This window comes from Cotesia typhae, unplaced genomic scaffold (assembly GCF_013202065.1).
Source record: "Cotesia typhae breed Kobodo isofemale line unplaced genomic scaffold, CoteBio_Ctyphae contig_5, whole genome shotgun sequence".
Classification (NCBI taxonomy): Eukaryota; Metazoa; Arthropoda; class Insecta; order Hymenoptera; family Braconidae; genus Cotesia; species Cotesia typhae.
In genome coordinates, this window is record NW_027423757.1 from 3,250,311 (window position 1) to 3,272,196 (window position 21,886).

At 26.6% G+C, this 21,886-nt stretch overlaps 1 protein-coding gene and 1 long non-coding RNA gene across 4 annotated transcripts in view; one reads left to right on the top strand and one right to left on the bottom strand.

Moving 5' to 3' along the window:
• Positions 1–763: 763 nt before the first annotated feature.
• On the bottom strand, positions 764–2,097 carry LOC141531330 (uncharacterized). Its single transcript, XR_012479910.1, has 3 exons — positions 1,960–2,097; positions 915–1,883; positions 764–841 (listed from the first exon to the last, which is right to left on the bottom strand). It is a non-coding gene; the product is annotated as an uncharacterized LOC141531330 (long non-coding RNA).
• Positions 765–21,886, top strand: part of Pum (pumilio) — a 65,377-nt gene continuing 44,255 nt past the window's right edge. The window contains exons 1-10 of one of the 3 annotated variants that reach the window (XM_074249048.1): positions 765–886; positions 1,803–1,906; positions 2,286–2,507; positions 3,741–3,869; positions 3,945–4,121; positions 18,366–18,501; positions 19,064–19,175; positions 19,262–19,361; positions 19,451–19,581; positions 20,274–20,622. In XM_074249048.1, the coding sequence (XP_074105149.1) occupies position 886; positions 1,803–1,906; positions 2,286–2,507; positions 3,741–3,869; positions 3,945–4,121; positions 18,366–18,501; positions 19,064–19,175; positions 19,262–19,361; positions 19,451–19,581; positions 20,274–20,622 (1,461 nt within the window). In that variant the 5' untranslated portion in view covers positions 765–885. The other 2 variants (XM_074249049.1, XM_074249050.1) reach the window with 2 other exon arrangements.

Genomic DNA, 21,886 nt, shown 5'->3' on the forward strand with positions numbered 1-21,886 from the left:
TACAATTCTTATTTAATTAATAAATAAAAAATAAAATTAATGTGTATAATTCAATACAGATAAGTATAATTTCTATAAAATCCTTGTAGAAATATTTCAATAAAATTGACAAATCCACCGAGAGAAAAGAAAATAAGGAAAATATATTAATGTGTAATAATTTAAATTATATATATTTATATATATAACAAACCTACCATTGAAATTTATTAAATTCAATGTTTAATTTATTTTCTTAAGATTGATTTTCAATCAAATTAAAAAAGAAATAATTTGAAGGAAAATTTTCAACTTAGTTTTCTAGATTTGATATATTCTCTTTAAATAAATCATTCTACTTGGATTAAGTGTTTTTTTAAACTTATTATTTTTAGCTAGCAACTCATCAAGGTCAGTATATAGTAGATTACGTACAATAAACATTTAAAGAGCATTCAAAATAATTTTAACAAATTTACAACTTTTAAATAGTTATAATTTTTGGCGCGTTAAACATACAAATACAAACGTAACAACTGATTGGTTATGAAGTAAACGAGTGAGATAAAAAGCATGGCATTCTCGCGCATACGCAGTGAACGATGAAAGATGTCGGCACGCCGTTTCTAGCCAAGAAAAAGTGTAAGGCATTTGACAGTCATCAAAATCGCGTTGCATCTAAGCACGCGAAAATCGCGAATGCCACTGGACGCGTGTTATTTATTCGTGTCCTTTTGTAAATATATGTGAATAGTGTATTTAATAAATTATTAATATAGTTACTAACAACTTGAAAATAAACGGAGTGATTGAGAAGACATTTGTATTGGCGTTGTGAATCCAACCGTTGTTTTGGCAGTGGCTAAAAGATCAGACAAGTCAGAAAATATTGTAAATAAATTAAAAAGTAATTATGTAAAAAATTTTATGCAGACAAGAAAGTTATTGTAAATTGTAAATTCATCTATTTTTTTTTTTTTTTTTCTTAATATCTGATATCTGACGTTTTCATAGCTAAAACTAGAACTACTACTGACTCCCTCTTTGACAAAATTCCCAAGTTGAAGCTGTGTGCGGAAATCACGAAATCAGCAAACCTATCAACTTAAAAAAAAAAAGAACGCCAATCTTTTATGCTATAAAAATCATACGAGTATACTATAATTATTACCTCATCAATCAGGATAAATAATTTACAAATTATATAAATCTTAAAACTTTTCTGTATCTATTTATTAAATAATGAATTCGTGACAGTTGAAAAAAAAAAATTATCACCAGCAAGTGGACCGTCATTGTGAACCGGTAGATACATATACATATAAATATACTCGACCCTTTGTGTTACACCTCGTTTGTATACGTGTTGTCAAAAATCCGACGGTGTGCGCCCTTGTATTTAGCTTCCATTACTCTTACTTGGTCTGTTATTTAATCGACGAAGTCAGTGAAATTCAATTGAATAATAGTTTTTGAAAAGACGAGTAAATAGTTGAAAAAAAAAAAAAAAAAAAAAAAAACAGAGAAAAAAGAAACAGAAAAATAGTGGCTAAGTAAATATATTTAACAGAATATAATAATTAACATGATCTAGACGTAGTGATAATAATAATAATAAATATTTGGACGCCGGTTTAAGTATCATCGGGATAACCTTCACTGCGAGTTTCTCGCATCATTATTCTGTCTTTTATCTCCGCTCTTTCTTTTATCGTCTTTCATTTTTTTTATCTGTGTCTCCATTCTCTTTCTCTTGTCTTCAGCATTAAAACGTCCGCGTCTACCATTTAAACAACATAGTGAGTAAAAGATACGTTACTTAGTGCTCAACAGAATGAAGTGGCCTGGTACTGTAACTGGTGGTAGCAACGAACCGGCACCCTCCATGCAGCTGCATCATCCTTCTGCAAATGGACATATGCCTTCTGTATGTTGATTACTTTTAATTACTACTGTGTTAAGTTATGATTCTAAAAATACCAAAAATCATGCAATTTTTATGTTTTTCTTTTTTTACAGTAATTACTTATTGTTACAGAAATTTATTTTAACAAATGCAAATCAAAATTTTTAAATATTTTTTTTTTTTTTTTATTAAGATTATATGTTTACTTTAGAAATTTTTGATTATTTATTACTTCTAATATCATGTAAATTTTATTTTTTTTCAATTGCATTTTTAATTATTAATGTGATCAAATGGTTTCGCATTTTTACATAAGTTACTGACGTAATTGGCGCAGTTATTATTTATTGATATTGAAAATGTTCGTTTTGTCGTTGAATAATATTTGATGTTAATTCAGGATATGGATCAATGTGCACAAATAATGGCAAGTGGAGATGCTATGAGACTTCAAGCTGGACAAACTAACCAGATCAGTGTTAACAGAACCCAAGATGACGCTATGGTTGGTTATGTTTTTCAAAGACCTACAGAGCCTGACTATAATGCGCAAGCTACTACTTTTCAAAGTAAACAAGCACCACGAGCTTGGGCACTTGCTGATGATGCTATTATAGACAACGTATGTATAAATTAGTTATTTACTTAATTAATTTGTTGGTTAGTAAATGATTAATGTTTATCTATTGGTTTTTAATTAAATCCATAACTATTTTTACTTAAAGAATTATAATTAGAGAAAAAGATTTAAAATGCTATTGATCCCGATGATTATTTTTAGCAAACATGAATTGAGAAATATATTCAACAATTTTTCGGATTACTTAATAAACACTTAATTGGTAGATTCTAAATTTAAAATATTCATATTAAGTATGTAGTGCATCTTTTGATCAGAAAAAATTTTCTATGTAATTTTAAGTCAATCATTTTCAAACTTCATTTCATTATGAATTTGCTTTTATTATTAACAATTGTTTTATAAACAAATTTACAAATTCCTCATACTAAAATTTTGTAATAAATATTTTTAAAAGTAATCAAAGATATTAGTAACAAAATAATTAGTACTTTTTTTGGTGTTTATTTTGTATATCTACGTTTGAAACATTATTTTTTTGCCTAACTATTATGATTTCAATAATTCATTTTTTTCTAACTTCTAAATTAATTAAGCTAATCATTGACTCTAAACAATCTTTAATTTACAAGTTTACAGATTGTATTTTCAAATAGAAAGAAAAAATTAATGATAAATAATAGTAAAATTTCATAATAACATTATTTTTAATAATAATATTGTGAATTAGATGGTTGTTAATAGATAATATTCACCACATAACGAATAAAATTTATTAAAATATATTAGTCAGTTGTATTAAATATTTGTTCGAAATAATTTTTTTTATATTTATTAAATTATTGACTTTTCTTACAACCAGTAAGTTCAGATAACAATAAAAAAAATTCATTTTCATGTTACAATTTAACTCTTAATTAATAACAAAAAAGTGAAATTAGTAATGTTAAATATTTTTTTTCGAATTAAAAGCTTGTAAAAATAACTATTCATAACTAAATAACGAAAAAATTGAATATAAATGCTTACAATTATGAAAATGAAGTTAGCCGACATTTCAAAATTTTTATAAATTTTTTATTGAAAAAATTTAAATTAAGTAATTAAAAAAAAAATGTCACATATAAAAAACTTGTAAAACTTTAAGTGCAATTTTTTATAAATATCTTTTTAGTTGTAAATTAATTAATAAAAAAAATCAAAAATTTTTAGACGTCTGCTAACCAGTGTCATTTATAATTATAGATTTTAATAATATCTATATTATATTCACAGAACCATGAAAAATGGAAGTATCCGATGACAAAACTGAGTGTGCCACAGCAAAGTCAACCACAGCAACTAGGTCTCCAAACAATGAACAATGTTCATTTACCATATGAATTACATCCAATGCAACTTAAGGTAAATATATAGTTACATAAACCAAGTTATAAATTTGATTTTGGTTATTTAATTACTTTTAAATAAACTATTCAGAGCGCAGCGCCTGGAACAGAGCACCTGGTTTATCTAAACAATCAAATGACAACACAACAACAAGTCGCATTATTTCATCATCAACAGCAGCAGCAGCAACAACAACAGCAACAGCAGCAGCAGCAGCAACAACAACAACAACAACAGCAGCAGCAACAGCAATTCAGAAATGGCCAGGTAAATCTATATTAATTATATAATTGCTTCATCATTTATTTATAACATAAATTTAATACATATGCTTGAGCTACGAGTTGCCAAAAAATTTTTATTTTCTCAAATAAATTTACTGAAAAAAAATTATTGAAGCTTATGCGGTAACTGCAGTGAAATTCTATCGAAACAAATCGCGCCCACATCAGTCGTGCGCAAAACTTGCATTAAAGCATTGTATCACCGAATGTGAGTGAATGTATTCATACTAAAGATCTTGTACGTCTTGTATTCAACATATAAAAGTAAGAGAAGTAAGATTTAAATTATAAGAACAATTGTGTCAAGGTCAGGAAAATAAAAGTCAAGTTAATTTTGAGAAAACAACCCTTTGACTTGTAGGTAAAATAATAATTGATACTTAATTTTTATTCAAATTGCAATTTCATTTCTTTAAATGACTTTTACATGAAAAAAAAAAAAAATGGAAATGAAAAAATTGAATTTGTAAATAGTAAATTATTAAATGCAGTCAAAATTATAAAAATATTAATTTGACTGATAGAATTATCGAGTAGCGCGATCTATATGTTGATAAGAAAAATAATTTTCTTATAGCACGTGTACGCGTCATTTCACCGGCTATGACGGTTTTACATTAATAATTATATACAAATATATAATTCGTACAATTGTATCTATCCGTTTAGTTTATCATTTCTTCAAGCTACATACGCGCGGTATCGTTTATAAGTTATCTATTTATATTGATTGAACAAAATGGGTAAAATATAATAACAAGTATTGAATAACAACAGTGACATTGATAAAATTAGATATTTTTGGGATATTTGGAATAAAATATGCACAAAGCTGTAAAAATAAACAATAAAACAAAAAAAAAAGTTGAAAATAAATATGATATAAAGTGGGGGTAGGAGTGTTAGTAACAACGTCCGCGAGGCGACGCCAGCATCACCGCGTCGTTCTTTGTTTCGTTTGACGGGTAGTCTGAATCCAGCAGGCCGGCTAACGTGAAATAACATTTTTCACAAACGTCCACGGGACGTTCTTGTTGAGCGTCTGAGGAGCTGCGGCACGGAAAATTAATAAACACCGCGTCGCGATGACTAAATGGACGACCATCATAAGTGGGTGAATGTGATTTGAACGTGATATTTAGTAAATTGTTTGTGATTGTAAATAGCGTGGTGAGAAGGCGAAAAACGGTAGTAGGTGTGTGGGTGAGAGAGCACACTCGATTAGACAAAGAAGGATAAACTTTAGGTGTGGGAACGAGTAGGAAAGCTCTAGCGGTTGTCAGTCAAGAAAGTAAAAGGTATCTGAAGAATATATTGACAAAAACATTAACAACAAAAAAAATAAAAAAAAAAAAAACAACGTCATTGTTTAAAATAAAAAACAAACAAAACAACTTAAATTTTTAGTGCTTGTTTAAATTCAGTGTTTAAACGTATTCATAAATTTGTATAAATATTTTACATGTATTTAAAAGTGTATGTGCAATAATAGATGAAATTTGACTAAGCCTACGGTTGATTTTCGGACATTAATAGCCAAAGAGTCAGTTGTTGTAAATTGCTGTCAAAAGCGTAACGATAAGAGGTGGAGGAAAAAGGGAAAAGGAGAGGCTGCAACTCTACGTTCGTTCCAGAAGTAGCGGGAGTTCAGGGCCGAAATTAACGCTGTTAGCGCCCCTCATTTATAAATAATATTATTTTATTTATATTGTTGAGATAAAAATAGTAATATTTTGTGAATTTTTTTTTTTTTTAATCTGTGTGATTGTGACAATTACCGTGACGATTAATTTGGAAACGGTGGAGAGTTTCGGTGTTGGATATAGCCCGGGTGACAATATTGACGACTGGATGAAACCACCGGGGGATCTATTTCTTTATTGCGACATGAAAGACCTGGGTGCCGATATGGTAGTTTTATTTATTATTTCTTAAAATAAATTATTATTTTTTATCTTACTTAATTATTAATATCATTATCATATTTATTTTCAATAACACACGTACTAGTATTTTTTTTCTTTATTTAAATGACTATTCTTAGTTAAATCACGTGTTAATAACGTTTTAAGACGTTTCATTTGTGGATAAATATATAATATATATTTATGTATAAATCTACAATTGAATATATATATATATATATATATATATATATATATATATATATATATATATATATATATATATATATATATATATATATATATATATATATATATATATGCGCATAGTTTTTATCACCCGCCCTTTCACATACACTCATATACCTATACATATTTATATATATCGAAGATTTTAGCGGTGTGGGGAGAAAAGGACATCGCGTCGATGCCGCAACCTTCCAACGCACGTTCGAACTCGCTTTCGTTCGTGTTCATTCGTTCTTCTCGTGTATATTATAATATATCCGGCATTTATAAACGTACGCGTCTGCAAGACTTTTTCGATATTTACTTTATTATTATTATTATTATTACAATATTTTTTATATGATACCTGCCATTTATAATCACATCGAACGTGCTTATAAAACACCGTATAAATTTATTTATATATTAAATACAAATTATAAATCTATATAAGTTTATTCAGGACAGAAAAAATCGATTTAATTTATTGTTATTTATTATTGAGTCATTTCTATTATTTTATTTCTTTCATAATTATTTTATTACATAAACTAGATGAACATATTTACTTCCTTAATAAATTATAAAACTTGTAAATTAAAATTATTCATATCAAATACAGATTTTCTTTGTTATGAAATTACTTATATTATGTTTTTAAATAATTACTTCCTAATAATCATTGAAACCATTTCGGTTATTAGTAATGGATATGTATAATGTAATTGGTATTGATCATCTTCAAGTTAAGTTTTAAAAAGATTATCCATTTTGATTATTCTGAAATTAAATTGTCAGTTTAAGCATTCTTTTAAATTTTGTTTTGATTATAATTTTCTTCTTTATAACGCCACTATCTAAAATTTATCTTTTCTATAATATTTTTTTCATCAAATATCTCGTTCTTTCATTTTGTAATTAAAAAATTTAATTATGATAAATGTGAAAATATCGACTCTCATCAAGTGGGTTTTTTTTTTTTTTGTAATTTAAAATTAATTTTTTTTTTTTTTTCAATCACAAATAGTCGGTTAGAAAATTGTTATTGTTTACGTTCTACAAAAATTCCAGATAATTAAATAAAAAAAAAATAACAGGACAGTTAATTATAGAATCAAATCACTGAACAAAACTACGAATGAAACAAATCGTAAGATGAAATATTTTGATAATTTATTACAATTCCTCGAGAATTTAATAATAATTTGTTCACAGAAAAATGATTTACATTTACAAATTACGTAAAACATTTTAAACATGTACAAGTTTATTTACAAATTAATTGAACAATTAATATGCACACACCTTACTTGAAAATATCTTAAATTTTATATTATAAAGATTGAAATTATTAAATAAAAATATCGTCATTAACAATCTATCAGAACGTTGATAACTTTATTACACAGTATTTCTATTGTAATATAAACAATGATAACTTGTATAATTATTTTACCTCTGTTGATGGAAATGTATTGAAGCAGAATGATATTACAATTTGACAAGGAAATAATTAGGTGACTAAAATAAATAATCACTATTGAAAAGCTTCAATTAATTATACAGGTAAAATGAAGAGATTTTATAAAAGGTTATCAACATATGATTCACATGGCAATGTATGATGCCGAGTAAGAATATATCGATCAGAATGAGTCATTCGACATCTTTCCTTGTGACTCGAGGCCTGACCTTACTCGGTATTAATGACCATGAATGTATCTTTCATGCAATTCTGATAATAAAACGGTAACATTCACTAAATTATTGTATTATTTATTTACGTTTTACTTCTGTTTACTTGCGATATTATTTCGTCAAAAGATAATATAGATTATACAAGTACATAAATATTATCACAATAGATGTAAACGTCTTGCAAATATCGTTATAAACGAACAAATCTGTTTCGACCATACTATAATATAGATTAATACAATATAATATTAAATAAAAGCTCATCAAGCTGTTGACTTTGCCGTAAAGCAGGTTTATTCTCTTACTCTGGCTTTACACTCAATACAATTTTATCTGTATAGAAATTCTACAGCGTTCTCTCTCTACTCATAAAAATACGTTTTATTATTTTTCTTATTCTTAGTATGGCAATATTGTTTACACGAAAATCCTACCCCTAGAAAATTTTTCGGTGTAACTTAAGTATATAACGAAGATACCCCGCTGAGCTTTTGGTATCGACGTATCATGTTTACTTGTATATGTTGACTAGGCTTCACCGAAATGTTTGTCAATAAAATCTTTATTTATTTTACGTGATTTATTATCAGATTAAGTCATTTTTCAAGATCAAATTTTTATCTGACTTTAACTTTTTAAAGCCCGTAAAATTTGTCTAATTTTTTCAAATTATTTCTGGATCGTTTTAAACAACTTCAAAGTAATAGCTAAATTTCTAAGATGATTTAAATCGGATCAGTCAGGTTAATTTTAAATTATTTACAAAAATACGTCATTTATAAGTATCTTTTAGTAATCTTAATATTCTTTGATCAATTGATTCTAAAATTTCATGAAAATATGTTGGTTTGTTTGTTCAAAAAATGACGATTCATTATTATCATGAGTTTAAAATTAATAAATTTTATAAAAATTAGTTTAAATGTGGCAAATAAAATTTTGAGCCTAAGAACTTTCGAAACAGCGAGAGAAAATCATTTTTTGTGCTAAAAATTATTTGATTTCATTTTTTACAAAAATTTTTTGAGTAATTTTAATTTTTATTCTATATTTGATCCATTTATTACGTTTAAATATCATAAATGTCTTATGGGTTTAAAAACATGTGTTTCTATTATTGGTAATACTAGATTATTGATTTACTCTGTTGAATTATTACTTTATACCGATAACTTTAGAATCTAGTCTTCATAAAATATCACTTTTATCAATAAATTTCAAAGCAGAACAAAATGTCATTTAATTATATTTTGTGATTTTTTTTAAATTGAATAATTTCATTTTACACATATTATTTATTTTTTCTTAAAATTTAACTGACCATTATGAAACTAGGTTCAGCAATTCAATGAACTTCTCTTAATCTGGAAATTGCAATTTTTCATACTGTTAATAATCAACAGCGAGAAACATTTTAATAGAAAAAGTTTATTTAATGGAAATTACCTGTCACGATGAAATTAAAATTTTTATTAATTTTTTTTTGTCCAAGTATTTTTATTGATTCAACTAGTATAAAACTTAATTAAAAGTTATTTACTCTGATTTTGGTGACCAGAGATCTAATGGAACAAATTTGAATTTAGCATCACTTTTAATTATAATATCATATTTTCTTAAAAAAAGAAACAAGCGAAAATCCAAAGTAGGTAATTTAACAATTACAAATATTTATTAGCTTAGAAGTCAGTGTAGGGGTTTTGACAATTGATACAATCTATATATCCATAAACATTGAGTTAATTTTTTAATACAAACTTGATGAGTAGAAAATTATTCATTAATTATGTTATAAAAACAGGTTGGAAAAGTACAGTAATTTAAGTCATTTATTGTATAAAATTTTTTGACCTTAATGATCTCGATATTAATGTCAAATCATGTCTTTCAACTAAATAATGATATAAACTCTTGAATTGCAACACATAAAAAAATTATATTTCCCTCGTTTTTAATCATATTTTCATATCTGAAGATATTTAGTCACGTTTGATTAAATTAAAATAATGATTTCTATTAATTGCAAAAATTATGAATAAAATATAATAAATGACACAAAAGTTTAATCTTGATAAGATCTTAGCTTATATATTTTAAACTATTTATATCTATCAATAAATTATTTTATTTATCGATTTACGCAGAATTTCAAATTTTATATATCAATCACTTTTATTTAATATGGTTTATGTGAATGTTTAATGTTGTTTTCCATAAAATGATGATACTAATACAACGTGACAAAAAGTATAGTAATTTTGTTTTACGCTTAGTTAGTCATATGTTGAGTGATTACAAATGATTATACCTTAAGATCGAATTCATTTGCACCTATGATGTAGGATAAAACAACCGTAATTTTATACAGATTCTTTGAATTAGAATATCACGTTATACTTAGTTTCTTAATTAATTAACATTTGACTAATTAACTTTTTAATTCAAATAGTATTTACACTAAAACGGTAATTTTTCATTTTAATCTAATTATTTATAGATGAGAGAAAATTTGATCTTATTTGAAATTCGAAATTCACAGATAATTTGATTATTAAAATAAAGTAAGTCGATATTCCATTAATTATAATTTTTATGGAATGATTAAGTTTTTTTATCAATCGAAGTTACTACTTGCTCATGACTTATCACTTATCACATTTGTCGAATAAACTATATTATAATCAATAGTTAAAACTAGGTGATATTACATTATATGTTCCTTATTTTTTTAGTAAATTTTATAAAAATCTAACTATTGTATTATGCGATATGACGCGGCTCGGCAGCACAATAGTGTCTACAATTTCTAAGAGATCTTAATGTTACTCAACATACTTATTCTATGTGCGATTACGAAGGCCGATTTCAAATTTGAGCTGAATCGGAAAATTAGTTTAGAAATTACAGCATTTTTTTATTTTGAAAATTCGAAAATTCTATAATTTTACTGCTGTTCTTTCGAATAACTTTTGAACGCGCCGAGATCAACAGATTCGGTAGAATCTGGCGCCAAGTTCCGTTCTCAAACCAGACTACCGAGTGTGTATATACCGTAAGCAGAATTGTTTTTTGAGGTTACAAGTTTTTTTTCAAATTTAATTTGATTTTTTTTTTATATGATATTTTATAATAGTAGTTCATGCTTTTTATTACGCGTATTGCTTGATTATTATCAATTATCTTTATAATTTCTATTTAAAATTATTAAAAATAATCAGCACAAACTATAGCGACCCAGATTTTTAGATTTTAACTTTTTCTTATGTAAAAAGCGGACGGCCAGAGACTAAATAATATAACGATGCATGCTAATCTTATAATAGATGGGAAACTACAGTGAAAAAAAGATATTTGACAGCTTGCCATTACACACGCCAGGCGGCGCAAGAATAACTTTTACATGAACTATAGCTTAAAGGGGATAGTTTGCCACCGGAAATGTATTAAATTAAAATTGTCAATTTTTATTATAATTACAAAAAAAACTGAAATCCGAACAAAAACAGTTTCACTGTAAAAAAATCGTGCCAAGTCCACGTTCATAAGACTATTAAGAAAAAAAAATTTTATTTCTTTACAAAAAGATATCAAATAAAAAATTAAAAAATCCAAGTAACCGATATGGTTGTATATGATTTTCGAAAATTAAAAAAAAATTTTTGTAAATTTAAAAATTAAAAGAAACAATTTTGGAACGTACTTGGTGTGCGTTATTGTGTACTTCAATTTTTTTTAAGTGTTGTAGTAGATACAATTTAAGAACTTCATAAAAAGTGAAATATTTCGTAACTACGCACACTAAATACGTTCCAAAATTGTTTCTTTTAATTTTTAAATTTACAAAATTTTTTTTTTAATTTTCGAAAATCATATACAACCATATCGGTTATTTGGATCTTTTAATTTTTTATTTGATATCTTTTTGTAAAGAAATAAAATTTTTTTTCTTAATAGTCTTATGAACGTGGACTTGGCACGATTTTTTTACAGTGAAACTGTTTTTGTTCGGATATTTAAACTCTGTAAAATGCATATGAAAGCTGAGAAAATAAGCTTCAATTTGCATATTTACATGGATTTCTAGACTAACAAATATTTATTCGGGGTCCATTTTAATGAAATTTTACTCTTGCAGTCCTTTGGTTAGGCTTGATGGTTGTAATTTAATATTAAATAGAAATATTTTCAATGCGTTGATACTAAATTAGTGTGATAAATAGTGTGAATCCTTTATGCTACATTATAACTTGTACTATTGGGTGTAAAGAACAGAGACAAAGAAAACAACTATTACAATCAATTCTATCGATCATAAAAACAGTCTGTGAAATAGTCTAAATATTTCAGTAACGTCTAAAAATATTATTTGAAATAGATATTATATCGTAGGTTGAAGAATAACTGTTTATGTATACTTAAATACTTAAAACTTTTAAGTACACTGTACCAACACTAAAAATTTATCTTAGTATATTAATTCTCATATAGCTGAGTACATAAATGCATAAACGTCATGTAAGTGCAGATCTTGATAACGTCAAATTTTAATTATCACTTAACCTTTCAAGGATTTATTTCTTAAAATTATTAAAATTATTAAATTTTCAATCTCATTGCCCTATCATATTTCGTCAACCAACATGCGTGAAGTGTTGCCAGACATACGATTTTACCTGATGACATAACTTGTCTATTTTGTATTATAATCTGCTGATAAATTCATACTTTCACTCAAAAAATTTAAAATTTTCAGCATCTTAAAAAAAATAGTATATTACACACCGAGGGAAGTAAAGTAAGAAATGTCTCAGATCACATGTAATTGTTGGCCGAGGCGAAGCCGAGATCAACAAACATGTGATCTGAGGCTTTCTTATTTACTTCCCGAGGAGTGTATGCTATTTTTTTGCTCGACGGGCAGAAAGCGTCAACTTTCGGCCCGCTGTGCTAAATGAAGTTGCCACTTTCTGCCTTCGTCGAGCAAAAAAATAGCATACACTCCTCGGGAAGTAAATAAGAAAGCCTCAGATCACATGTTTGTTGACCTCGGCCAACAATTACATGTGATCTGAGACTTTTCTTACTTTACTTCCCTCGGTGTGTAATATACTATTTTTTGTTTTGTTAATCATTAAAAAAATAAAATAGGGAATTTTTAAAATCAATAGACTTATGTTATGAAATGAAACTTATATCAATTAATTGTTTGTATTTTTACGAGCAGATAAAGTCTACTATTTTTAATGACTTGCACAATAAGTATTTAATTAATTTGTATAGCTTACCGACAATTGTAACATAGGTTAAGAAAAATTTATTGTAATAATTTAATTATACACATATATATACATATTTTTTTTTTCTTTAATGTCATTTATTTTGACAGTTAACAGTTATCATAATACCTACAAATTTCATAAATTAATTAAAAATAATTTTCGTGCAAGTATTATATTTAAAGTTAAGTGACGTAATCTGTGACTGAAAACATGAAAAATTTTTAATTTTTTTTATGCTGAGAGCTTTTGAAACATAACAACAACAACAATAATAATAATAATAATAATACAACCATCATTATTATTTCAAATTAAAACGAGTTAATAATTTATTTTGATATATAGTGTGTGGATCAAATAAATAGTAAAAAAGACTAACTGTATAAGTTGTTTAATAACTTTTTATTTAATAATTATTTAAAGTCTGGTGATATTTTAATGAAAAAATTTTTTTACAAAATCTTAAACTTACATAGATTTTTTGATTGTTTTTTTGATCACTATAACGAACTTACAATGATGATAATAATAATAATCATAATAACAACAACAACAACAATAATAGTAACATCAATGATAAAAATCATAGTATATACGGAATGTTGCCTTGAAGGGGTGCGTTCACCTTAAGAGAACATAATCCGCACTTGTAAACGGATTCGTTAGAACTTTGAAGAGGTTCTTGGCTATAGTCAAGTGTCGCTTTGGGTGACAGGTTATTGTCACAGACTAATACATATAAATTTATAATGTATCTATTTATTAATTATATTTTTTTCTATCTTTCATAAGATATAAAATAATTATTAATTTTTATTCTATCATAAATCATACACTTAATTACACACTTAATTACATTAAGCTCAATATGTAATATAATACGAGGAAAATTTTAATTAGAATGGGTACTGTAAGTGGCCATTAAACGTAATGATGATGCTCATAATTAGATCATGATTGATACATTCAGCTCTATTGATTTTTAATTTTATTCCTTGCTGCTCACTGTATTCTTTGGGGTGTGTCTATCCTGCAATCACAACAACCGGAAATATCTATCCTATTTTTGTTCATAACATTTTTATTTATTTATTAGCAAATAACTATTTAGTATAAATAAAATCAATTGCTTTTTACTTGAATTTTTCCCAACTCATCTCAATTGATAAAAATAAAATTATTAATATTGAGAGCCATAAAAGTAAATCAATAAACAAGACACCGAGTGTCCTTTTTTGAATCAACTTACTCAATATCCGGTTCACTAATAAACTAAGTAAATAAACTAAACAAATAAAATCAAAAAACTAAAATGAGTTACTTTCTTCTATCCAGTCTTATTTTCTTCTCAGTAGTTTTTTTTACTGATGACGCATTTACGTTGTCTGGACGACACGAAGGACTAACTAAACAAAAAGCCAGCTATTCCGATCATCGAATGGATGGATTGAAAAAAGAAAAAAAAAATATTTATTTTTTTACATCATACTTTTCTTTGTCTATCTACTTGAGATTGAGCACGCGTCTCGATAGCCAACAACATATCTTCCGGTGCAATATTAATACAATAGTTTAATGGTTAAATTGTCCATTTTATTTTCCAATTATTTTTTTTATTTAATGTTTTCTTCATTTCTTCTGTAATAATCAGTAAATAACAAAGATACGATCATAATTATAATTTTAAAATAATACAAAATCGAAAATATTTTTAAATTTTTATTTTAAAATCTTAATTTACAAAATTGTTTAAATAAAAAAATTAAATGATTGGCTTTAATATTTAATATATATATATATATATATATATATATATATATATATATATATATATATATATATATATATATATATATATATATATATATATATATATATATATATATATATATATCGGAAAAGAAGAAACTAAAAATAAACACTTGCTTATTGATTTGTTTGTTTATTATTTTATTGATCATCATCATAATTATCAACAATAATTTTTTATTTACATTAATTATTAAACTTAATTTAATTTTTTTCTCAGTATTGCCATTTAATTTAACTCGTTCCGGTCTTACAAACGATTGAGACTCGCGAGTCGCGCGAGGACAGTGGCCGTGACCCAAGCGTGGAGCTCTTAGAGAAGGGGTCGGTGGCCCCGTATGTCAGGAGTGTTTAGAGTTGAGACAAGAACAGCCGTCAAAAAAGAGCGGGAAAATGTAGTAGAGAGAGAAAGAGAAGAGTAAATGTTATTCGGTGATGTTCGGTAACCTGTAGTAGGGATATCGGATAAACTCGGATATATTTATATATGATAGTTTCTCGCTCTGTGAGGCCAACTTTATTGCTACCCATGCGTATATGGTACATTATACATATACTCTTACACATATGATAAGTTAACACAATACAACACGTATATATGAAATCATATTATTCTATCTTCTTCTATATTTATATTCACGCTCTGCTTATAGATATATGTATACACTTATAACAACTGCTACTATCGATAGATACTATGCTAAGCTGTCGCGGTAAAGAGTAACTCCTATCCCCAGTATGTATCCGGTATTACGCGGTCGATAAGTGTGCCTGCTGCTATAATATAAACTCTGGAACGTTTTATCTATTAAGCACACGTGAAAATCGTTGTCAATTTACCGCACGGACGATTCTAAGATTCATAGAATTGTTTAATTATCCACATTATACGTTATTATTTACACCTTTAACAACCTCTAATCACCGGAACTATTTTTAGTTATTTCGGTATTGATTTATCAAGTACAAAAAAAAACCGATTATTCGATGCTTCTAGAGTTTAAACTAGTTTAATTTTTTATTTCGAGAATTGACCACTAATTTTTTCAATTATTTATTGACAGACTAATTATTCTTTTATTTAAAAATAGATTTGTATTTTCTATCTATTTCTAAAATATATGATTTACTTTTTCAAAGTATAAACACGAATAAAATAATTGACTTTTCTTTGACAGTATTTTTCATTTATTAATTTTGAAATACTTTCACCGAATTATAAATGTTTATTAAATTAAAAATACTGATTGTAACTAGATCGATGTACTTGTCATTTGAACAAGGCAGAGTTTTTAATTAAGAATTTACTTTATTCATTTTCACTGAGAATTCATAATTTAATTCACTTTATTAATACATGTTATTTTACATTCCTCCTTTTAAAATTATATTTAATTTACCTTTATTTACGTAGTTTTTCTAAAATATTGACCTAAAAAAAAAAATAAATTTACTGGAACTTATTCAAGAATACTTCAAATTATAATTTATTTTATTTTTAGCTATAAAAAGTCAAAACATTTTTTCGTAAATTTATTTTTTCAATATTTTATTTATAAATCCAAATTTGGAAATAAATTCGACTTGTAAGTTTTAAACATAAAAATTTGAGTGTATTTTAATTATATTCCTTACGAAACAATTATCTTTGATTAATTATGTACTTTGTTTTTGATTAACAAATTTTACTTGTTTAAAATTAATTTTTTTTATCATGATTTTTTTTGTGTGTAACAATATTTTCTTCAATTTTCCATTAGTATAATTGTAATACGAATATAATTCTTTGATTCTATTGAATTTTTTTTTTTTTGCAATTAAATACGATATACCAAAATTGGCTTTTAATTTTACTTAGCGTGTCAACTAATAATAAACTTAGCTCAAAAATATTTTTAGCGTCTCTGCAATATTCCTAAATGAATAATAATTTCTAATAAAAAATGAGCTATTAAAAAAAATTAATCCGCTTACGTTTGACTATGAATAATACAAATAGTGTCCAATAGAGTTGATTGATTTAAAAATAAAAATGTAAAAAAATGATAATTTTTTTCAATATTTTAGAAAAATATTTTTATGACCTTATTTTATTACTTGAACTTTGTTGGAATCTACTAGAGATCTAAGCTTTTCTTCTTTCTTTTTTATTATTATATTTTCAATCCAAATTCAAGTCCGTGAAACACCCACTTTTCCTACCCTGATTTAATATCACGTAAATTCTTAGAATTTATATTTTTTTTTCAACACCCCCAGGTTTCACATCTATAAACCCTCCCCTTTAAAAGAAAAACATGGGTATCAGGGATGTATCTAATTGGCCTGAATATGTCTTTCTGGTATTGTTTCAATTATTTATTTACCATCTTGATCCAATAAAAAGTGATGTAGGGTGTAGCGAATAATAGCATTAAAGAACGCTAGTTTTTTATTCGACGATTACATATTTATTTATCGTGTGTAACATTGTTAATAATTTAAATAATCGCAAGTGTATTATTAAAATAAGCACTGAAGCACGCGCAGACGTAGATTGAAAGTTCGTTGAACTAGTGAGGGAAATAACGGTGGAGGGTTGAAAGTTCGAGGTCTCTCCACGACAAGATTTCCGCGACCTCAATGCAACGCTTAAAAACGTGAGAATTGTATAAATTCTATTTAATTGACCGATTGATTGATTAATTATTAAATCTATTGGACATTATATCGGTCGAGGGTTATTGATCTTTATCCTTTTTATTGATTCTAAACAGACTAAATTATAATTAAATTAATAAAATGATAATATTCATCACATTTCTTTAATTTTTCTGTTGTGATTATTGCCTTTATTGAAACTGGCATTTTTATAAAAAAATAATGTATATAAAATTTAATAGATAGAGTTAATATGTTAAATATTGCCCTGTAAATTACTGTACATTGCACTTGAGCGCGCGCGTTTTTAATAGAACGACACAAAAAGTCTTAAGATTAGCAAGTCTAAAAGACGTTAGCGTTGAAAGAACTAAAAAAATGCGACCGAAGCAATTATCCACAAAAGTAAACCACAACGTTATCGTTTAATCTTTGAAAAGTGTTTTAAAATATTGACCTTTTGTATTATAAAAATTTTTTTATTGAAAGGTATTATTATTATTATTATTTTTTTTTTTTTTTTTTTTTTTTTATGAAAATATTTAAAAATAATTGGCAATCTGATGGCTTGAAAGTTTTTGTTTATTTTATTTACTTCAATGCACGATAGAATATAAATTAAAACGATGAGATTTGATATTATATGTAACATTTTTATTTTAATAACAGATCGCACCCTCGGCAAAAAAACTCTGGGGCGTTGACGAAGGTGGCTCCAAGGATGAAGGGGGTGTCAAAGGTGGCGGGATACTTCATCTGGGTGATCATCATCAAATGTGGCGAGATTCAACTTGGAGCACGCCAGGTATTTAAATTATTTATCTGCTCATTATTTTTCTTAATTAAGCGCAGTTCATAATATTTTTTCTTAATTACTAAAGTTTTAATGCCTAAGAATCTTATTACTTCGTTGATCATTCGTGGAAATAATTTTTTTGATAAATCAATACCTAAATTAATTAACAGTGGATTATATTAAAGATTCGTCAGTACTGACATTTATTTACTTTTTTATGATATAAGTATGATGTGATGGGTGCAACGCGACTGTTGCTATGGCGACAGACACCCGGCATTGGTTGTCTGGTGGGGGCAACGTCCCAATGTCCAGGATCGTACCTATTCATCAACCCTTAATGATACAAGCCTTTAAATTATCTTTTTTTTAATCAGTATCTAATCACATGAGCCACTATAATTTTTCAAAAAGATTTTTATTTCAAAGAAATATTAAGATACTTGGGTAAAAATATTCAATTTCTAAAAGATCACTTTTCCTTTATATTCTATTGAATTTCATATATAAATAATTTGGTGGTTTGCCGTTGATTGTTTGTTTATTAATAATCTATGTTATTATTTTATAGATCATGCAGTATCACAGCCAATTTCAATGGCAACCGGAAGGCGAGTTAGTGTGGGAACCGGTTATCATCATCAAACATCAGAAGTTGGAGCTGTACTTAGCCCGAGAAGCAGGTAAACTATCAATTATAATAGATTGCATATTAATTGAAAATATTTTAAATTAAATAACTGATAACGAATTTATAACTATATTGCAGTGAAACGGGTGGTCTTGGTGTCAAAATGGTTGAATATGTTCTTGGATCTAGTCCAACTACACCAAAGGATTTGGAATCCCGAATGAGTGCCCTCAGATTGGTAATTATTATTTACTACTCAGCAATTTATCTCTAACAATGCCGAGTGTTTTATGCTTATAATACTAATATCTTATTATAATTTTTCAGAATGCAGATAATGACAAAAAAGATAAAGATAAAGGATCGGCTAGTCCTTTTGATGGCTCTAAGGATGATAATGTTCCTCAAGGAAATGGACTCGTTTCACAAAACGGTCTTGATGATGACAAAGGATTCAAGTAAGTAGACAATTCTTGTTCTTTTTTTAGTAAGATTAATTTTCAAACTGTCAAATAGTTTTTTTCAATTTTTAATTTAACATGCATTTGAAATTATTAAAATATGAACAATTAATAAATATTCAGAAACTGCATTATAGATACATTTACAAAATAGATGTGGATTAAATTAATTGGTTATAGATTATCTTTTTAGATATCAAAATATTTATATCTAAAAGTATATGTTTAATTTCTCATGACAACAAGTAGTTTCTTTGCATTATCTTCACGGTTATATCTTAGTATTAAGCACACTCTTTTATTAAATATTTACTTGTACTGACATTGTAAATAGTTAAAATGTTACTTTGAATTACTGGTTTGTTTGCGAGGATATTAAAGCATTAAGTTTTAAATACAATTTATACTTTACAAGTTGCAATAATTTTAAATAATCTATTTTACTTGTAAATATAATAAATTAAAAAAACAAACATTTGTAAAACTTTTGAAAAGTCTATTGTACAGTTTTCTACCTTTACTACAACCAGAACACTAGATGTCGCCTCAAGTTAAAATAAGAGTTCAAGTTATAAGCATTTTACCATTTATAAACATAACATTTCAAATGCAAGTTAAAAAAAAACTCTTACAAATAATAAATTAATTTAAAAAAACTAATTGATAATAATCAATTTATAATTTTTTAGTCGAACTCCCGGAAGTAGACAACCATCACCAGGTGAAGAAGAATTTCAAAAGAATGCTGCAGCAACACTAGCAGTGAGTGCAGGTGGTGGTGTTGTTTTATTGAAACCAGGTGTTGATGTTGTTGGTAGCGAAGAACACTTTATGGCAGCATTTGCACCCGCACCACCACATCATCTACAACACCATCAAGCACCGCCAACTCATCATCTTCAACATCCTCATTCACACGCAGCCCAGCTTTTTGGTGCACAAGGGCCTTTACCTCCCCAAGGACCACCTCCAACTCAACAGCAGCAACAACAAGGTCCTCCACAGCCACAAGATACAACAACGCACTTTGACGTCCAGGTAATTTTTTTATTTATATTTTTATCAATCATGGAAAAAAAATCACATTAATATTTAAAAATTTTTGTGACTGTTTATGTTATTGTTATTTTATTATTCCACATACGTTTTTTGTTATTATTTTTTTTTTTTAATATTTCATTTAATAGATCATCTGTTTAGAATCTTGTTAAACATGTCGGATGCTTTTAAACATAGACAGCGTTGTGGTAGCTTTAACGTCTTCGCGTTGGCAGATATACATAAATCATTCACTGACAGCTTGCCACCTACTTTCAATACTCGACGCAAAATAGAACTGAGCTAAAAGCTCAAATTTGTAGCCAGAATACTCCATTCGTTATGTCATTTCGGGTGTAATTAAGGAGAGACAACCTTTTCTACATCCAATTAAAATGAATGGAATTCACAAAATAATTACATAAGTAGATTAATTTTATATTTTCCGCTAATTAGCTTTAATAAATTTTAAAAAGTTTATTAAACCTGAGAATTTAATTTAAGTTTTTATGAAAAAAGTCTGTTAATGGAGTTGTTATTTATTTAAAAAGAGATGACATTAAAAAAGATGGTAGTGTTTGTACATAATAAAGTATAAATTTAGAAAACATTATTAAAAGTCAGTTCAGTATTAAATAGACAGTGTATAATAATATTACTCAGGTCATTAAACATGGCCACTCAATAAGTACTATCTTATCTTTCTTTTTAAGTTCTCATACAAAGAGTTTTTATTTCGTCATAGATATTTAATAACTTTTTGGTAGTTAAAAAAACTCGCTCATGATTTTATTCTCTGTGTATGTGTATTTTATATCTTTTTTTCTTTTAGTGCCTACTTCCTGTTGCATTAAAAATACACAAATGGTGCCATAATTCTTCGTTATTTTTATCTTCTCACCAAAATTATATAACAAATACACGCACATTTATTATATTTTGTTTCTTCAAAAAATAAAAAAACAAAAAATAAAAAAAAAAAACAAATATTTAAACTAAAACATAAATTAATAAATTGATCTATTATTTTCTGTAGTATTTAATTGCTATGGTTAATATGACTAGAAGAGTAGATGAAATTTTAAGTAAAGTAATTATCAAAATATTACAACTTATTAAGGAGTGAAAAAATGAAAAAAGTAATATTCGCTGTAACTAATGTTGACATTGACACAATAAAAATAGGATCGTTTGATGTTATGAAAACAAGTGTGGGTATAGGATTATTCACTGGTAGTAACTCGTGCTTAGCGGAGCATAAAGT